This window comes from Natator depressus, chromosome 1 (assembly GCF_965152275.1).
Source record: "Natator depressus isolate rNatDep1 chromosome 1, rNatDep2.hap1, whole genome shotgun sequence".
Taxonomy (NCBI): domain Eukaryota; kingdom Metazoa; phylum Chordata; order Testudines; family Cheloniidae; genus Natator; species Natator depressus.
The window spans coordinates 81,983,037-81,989,036 of NC_134234.1; the positions used below are offsets into that span (position 1 = coordinate 81,983,037).

At 36.8% G+C, this 6,000-nt stretch overlaps 1 protein-coding gene across 3 annotated transcripts in view; it reads left to right on the forward strand.

The window, feature by feature from the left end:
- NDFIP2 (Nedd4 family interacting protein 2) overlaps window positions 1-5,769 on the forward strand; it is a 67,007-nt gene extending 61,238 nt beyond the window's left edge. For 2 of the 3 annotated variants that reach the window (XM_074962369.1, XM_074962371.1), the window contains 2 exons: window positions 3,505-3,610; window positions 5,661-5,769. In XM_074962369.1, coding sequence (XP_074818470.1) covers window positions 3,505-3,608 — 104 coding nt within the window. In that variant the 3' untranslated portion in view covers window positions 3,609-3,610; window positions 5,661-5,769. Of the gene's footprint in view, window positions 1-3,504; window positions 3,611-4,515; window positions 5,589-5,660 lie in introns of those variants that run through there. The other variant, XM_074962370.1, reaches the window with a different exon arrangement.
- The last annotated feature ends 231 nt before the right edge of the window (window positions 5,770-6,000 follow it).

A 6,000-nucleotide genomic window follows, 5' to 3' on the forward strand; every position in this document is an offset into this window, starting at 1 on the left:
GTTGGAACACCGTTTAAAGGGCATGATCTGTCCTTTTTTTAAAAAAAATCCTTTTAAAAAAGGAAAAACAACTGAAAGTTTTTCTGCTGTCTTGCTTATGTTCAGAAGGATCTTTTGGACAATACTTTGAGTGGCACCATCAAACATGCTCAGGCTCACCCATCATCTCCCTTTTCTTTTTTTCATCGTTAGATGCCTACTGCATGCATACTTCCCTTTTTTAGAGCCTGAAGAGAGGGGTGTACTACCCACAAAAGAGTCAGACTGGCTGCTCATGAAGTACTGTCAAATGCACAAAGTAAACACACTGAGGGGGGAGAAAATACTAATTTTTAAAAAAGGTGCTTTGTTTCTTAAATAAAAAAATGCACTGCTGGCTAAGTTTCCCATCTGGGAGAAATGCAGAAAGTTGATTGAGCTTGGATCTGCTGCTCAATATACATGCTATGCAAAAAAGAGCTTTCAGCTGTGGGTCCTTGAAAGCCACTTGCCCTCCCTTCCTGCTCTTGCACAGCCCCTACAGCTGGACATGAAAGCAGTTTGTGTGCATGGTTGCAGGTTCATGCAGTAGAATGCAGTCTAAACTTCTCTATTCCCACAGCTTTCAGCTTAGTCACAAAAACCTATGACTTGCTCTTAGGTAGAGCTGGGTGAAATGGTTTGGCTAAAACTTTTTTCATCAAAAAATGCCGAACCAGGTCAACTGAAATATTTCATGAATTCATGTTTATTTTGGTGAATTGTTTCACTTGAAAAAATTAAATGTTCATTTTACCAGAAAGAGTAAGTGAGAATGAATTTTTTTTTTTTTTAGTCCAGTTAACAAAGCGCACAGTTTAGGGATTGGTGGGGAGACACCAATGTTCCAGTCCCTGCTCAAATGAATATTTAATTTATACAAAGCAGAACAGCTGCAATGGGGGTGGGAGACCTGGTTTCAAGTCCTTGCTCTAGAATGGGAATTTGAATCTGGATCTTCCACATCCCAGGTGAGTGCCCTGACCACTGGTTTATTAGGCATGTTGCAAGCATCTCTGTCTACTCAGTCTTGTGAATGGCACCAAAGTTCCCTTGTGAATCTAGCCCTTTGTTTCAAATTTCCTTTGTTTTTGTTTTAAAAGGTTAAAAATGCCCAGAAATGAAACATTTAATTTCAGGTCAAACAAATGTTTAATTTGACCCTGAACTCCCCCGTTTGCTGAAAACTCAGGAAAATTTTGCTTTGGGTTGATCTGACATTAATTTTTTTTCCACAGGTTTTTGGAACTGCCCATGAACCAAACAATGAGTTATTCACATAACTCTACTCTCAAAGTCAATAATCTGCAAAACTTTCCCTAGCCCCTGGCACCATTTATTGGTGGCTGGGTGAATGAGTTTAGTTTTTTAGTAGGGTGATTTCTACACAACAAAAAGCAAAAAAGAGTTCAATAGGGGAAAAAACACACAGGAAAGAAATCACAGTGAAAAGGAAACAAAAGTCCTTGGCCAGCATAGTGTGGGGGCGGGGATGAACAAAAGCAGGGCAATTACAGTAACTGTATTGGGACATAGCCTGTTGGGATACAGGGGAGGGGAGAAAGTGTGCCATTCCCATAGCAAGAAGTGGTTTTGACTAACACACAAAGTTTGGGATCCGCTAGTATAAACTTCAAGACAACTGTAAAATATTCAGTCCTCAGATGAGCATACAGTTCTAATTATGACCTGGTCTACACTACAGAGTTAGGTTGACATAAGGCAGCTTACGTCTATCTAACTGTAACCATCTACACTAAAACGTAGCTCCGACTGATGTAACTCTCCCACGACACCAACTTAATAACTCCACCTCTGCGAGAGATATAGTGCTTAAATTGATGTAGTTTGTGTCGACACAATGTCATTGTATACACTGTGTTGCTTACATCAACTGCTCCCTTTCAGAAACACTCCCGCAATGCCCTACGCTAGCAGTTAAATTGGTGCAAATGTTCCTGGTGGGGATGTGCACCACTAACACAAGGCATACTGTGGATGTGTAAAAGCGATGGAATTACTGCGGTGGCAGTACATTGATGTAACTTAGGTTGACTTAATTTTGTAGTGTAGACTTGCCCTATGTAAGCTTACATGGGCTGGTGAAATTAATTTTTCAGTATTCTAAAAGAAGCTTGCTAATCCTAAAGGGGCACCATTATCTCAAACATAGGAGTTGCTGTGCTCGATCAGACCCAGAATCCATCTTGTCCATTATACTGTCTCTGACAATGGCCAGCAGCATGGAAGAAAGTGCAAAAAACCTCACAATAGGCAGATGGAGTATTAGTGTCCTTTTAATGCCTAAAAGTTAGAGATTATAAAACCACAATCGTGAAGTGCGATGTACCTTCTACAACTACTTTTTTCACTATTTACTATAATAATAATTAATAATAAATTAATACCACCTAGCTCTTAAATAGCCCTTTTCATCAGTAGATTTCAAAATGTTTTGCTTACCTCTTTTATATCATTATCCTCATCTTACAGATGGGGAAATGGAAGCACAGGGAGGTAAAGTGACTTGCCCAAGGTCACCCAGCAGGGGAATAGCGGAGCTGGGAATAAAACTAAGGTTTCCTGAGTCCCAGTATACTTTCTCCCCTAGGCCATGTTACCAGCCTTATACTCATTGATAGTCTTTTTGTTAAAAAAAATGTCCAGTCTGTCATTGAATTGCTAAATTGTCATCAACATCATATGACAGTGAGTTCATTTAATTATACATTGAAACTTGAAAAATAACTTCCATTTGACCAGTTTTTGTACCTACTGTTATAAGTAACTCCCTCATCTTTCAGCTCTAATAATTTAGAGAAAGGGTGGTGTTACTTTCTAAGCGACTTACACCAAAAAAAGCATGTATTTACAACTAATGCTCAACAAATCTTGTGTTAATCAGTCAACACTCTGCCTCTTCTTTTAGCCAGCCAAAAACTTCACCAGTCCAAACATCAAGCAGTCATCTATTGCCATTTATCATCTTCCTGCTAGCGCTTTTATTTTTATTTTATTTATTTGTCTGGAAATACATTTATTCTCCTACATCTATATATTTCTGGTTTATGTTTTAGAATTCAGATGGTCTTCTGACACAGCAGCAGTTTTATTGTTCTGAGTTAGAAGCTATATTTTTTTAAAAAAAGGAAGAAACGGAGCAATGTTGTAAAACTGTATAGCAAACATTCTTTGTGTACTTCAAAAAAAGAATTGTTTTGTATGTTTGTTTAGTAACCTAAAACCCTGAAGTTCATTGTAAAATCTTTCCTGATGTTGGAACTATATATCTAGATACATAAATTTATATAGATATGAATGGGACAAGACACTAAAGACTCACAACTCATGGTTGGTTTGTGGAAGATCAGGGTTATACAAATAATACTGACTTTTTCCATTATTTTAATACAGCTAATACTCTAACCTATTAATATGACTGGCTACCTTAGCTCTTCTCATGATATCTATTTTAAATATTTTCAGGTCTCCTCCTGTTCTTCCGAGGATTTGTCAATTACCTTAAAGTCCGAAACATGTCTGAAAGCATGGCAGCTGCTCATAGAACAAGATTTTTCTTCTTGTATTAGAGGTAAGCAATTTTGTAAATATTTAATATTAAAACTTAAGTCTCTAGAGCAGTGGTTCTCAATCTGCAGCCCAGTCAGCACACAGCTGTACAGTAGTATTGCATGTGGACCATAATGGTAAATAGGTTGAGAACCGCTGTTCTAGAGGTAAATGCTGAGCACAGAGAAGCTGAAATCAAGATTTATTTTAAGGAACTTTAAATCTTGGCCACCAAAAAAAGAATTGTGTTGTGCCATGCGTTCTGAAGGTACTTTAGAAGTATGATGCTTTTTATAACGCTACATTTTGAAAGTAAAAATATTGTTTTCTTTTGAAACTAGCATTCCAAATCTAAAACCAACTTAGAAATTAAGGTGAAAATTGTTCATCTTGTATAATCAATCTGCAGCCAATCAGGGTAGTCATTAGCAAATGTGAACTGATCAGTCAGATCAGTGCTTCCTTACTGGTGATCTGAATATTAAGTCTGATTGATATTGGTCTGGAGAGATAAGAAAGACAGACTAACACGGCTGCTACTCTGAAACCAGACATATATTGACTTTGTACATGACTCTTTTAAGCCAGTTGTGAGCCACGATTTTTATGATGTATCTAACAGTGTGCTCTGTATAACCTTAAGCTATCTGACTAATCTGTTTGGCACATGTCCACTTTTTTGCTTCTGTAGACTTTTTATCCATTAGGTAGATCTTTTGGATTTTGCTACATAACTTAATACAGGGAGACTCAGTTGCTTTTAGCATTACTAACCACTATCTTCATGTCCACAAGTAACTATTGTAGCATTTTCCTTATTTCATGAGCAACTTGAAATGTTTGGTATTGGTTCTTAATCTGATTTCATTTAGAAGTTATGTTTAACTTCATAAAGATGATTTTCTTAACTTTTTTTTTTTCTTCAAGATTGGCCTCAGGATCAGTATGAAGTAACCAGCAACACAGTATTGGAAGTCTGGGGGGAAAAAAAACGGAGACACTTAGTCTAGAAATGATGGGTCTCTTATTTAAGATGGTGACATCCACTTAGACACCTTCTCATTTAAAATATGCAAAATAATTACTTATGCTATGCTTTACAGATCTTGATCAAGAAATAAATCTAAGTGAGCGAAATTGCAATGTACTGTGTGTTTACTTTGTGCCATTTTGTCAAAACTATGCAGTAAGGTAAACTTTTAGGCTGATTTTTAAATGCCATATATTACTAAGTTAGTGGTCTCCACACTGCAGTATTTTATTCTTTTCATAGCAGTAACATCTTTCATTTTCTGAGCAGTACAGTGGCCTCTACATAGTAAGGAAAAGTATAGTAAACACTGCATGAAAACATCTAGTATCTATTTTGCTAAATTAATTTATGGTGATTAATAAAATATATGTGCAGGCATAAAACTTTTAAAACTCAGGGGTACTAAAAATTAACTGCATACATTGTATCTGAACACAGTGGCTTCAAGGAAAAACTGAGAGAATCTGTGATGGTTTGGTCGGTGAGTCTTTCATCTGAGATGGAAATCTGGTATAGGATCAAAGATTCAGGATTTATGCAGCACCCACTGAAGTCAACTCATTGACTTCAGTGGGTGCTGGGTTGGTCCCCAGACTTCTGACCTCGTCACAGTGAGGGCTGTGGGGAAAAAAAGCTCTCCAGCTCTTGAAGAGACTTAATATTTGTTCAAAGGTTTTAAGTATTAAATTGAAATAATACAGTCAAAGCAAATGCCAACAAGCATAAATGAATGAATTTTATTCATTTAATACAAGGAATAATTGCACTGGACAGAAAGTTACTTACTTGTCAATGTTAGCAGCTCTAAAATATCATGACACATACAAATCGTTCAAGAGGAAAAACTATAGAATATTTTTGAAAGTTAAGGGTTGTTTTTTTAATCCTGTCACTTTCTCCTGTTATCCTGATTTGGGGAGTAGCTGCTTTTTTTTTTTCCCCCTTCCTCCCCCCCGCTGTAAATCTTAACTCGGTTATCAGTGTTGCTTACAGGTAATCAGTCTGAAGAACTGAAGTATGATTCTTTCTTTATCTCCAGACTGCATCAACCAGACATTCCTTTCCTTTACCAATGTGAAATTTCCAGATGATCGGTAACCCTCCAAGTTAATAGGATAGAAGACTACTAAAAACAGAAGACAAATTTGTGAAGAAAAGATACAGCTTCTAAAACGAATGACAGGGTGGTTTTTGCTTAAGTGCCAGTTCTGTTCATTCTAGTAAATATTTATATTAAGTATTGCCTTTTTGTTTTTGCACATGTGCATATGTGCTAGCTAAAGGATAGGATTGAACTGAGAACAAACCCATACATACAGTCTGATGATAGAGATTAAGTACAGTCAGATTGGTTAATCTGTGCTTGTTGTTTGTGAAAG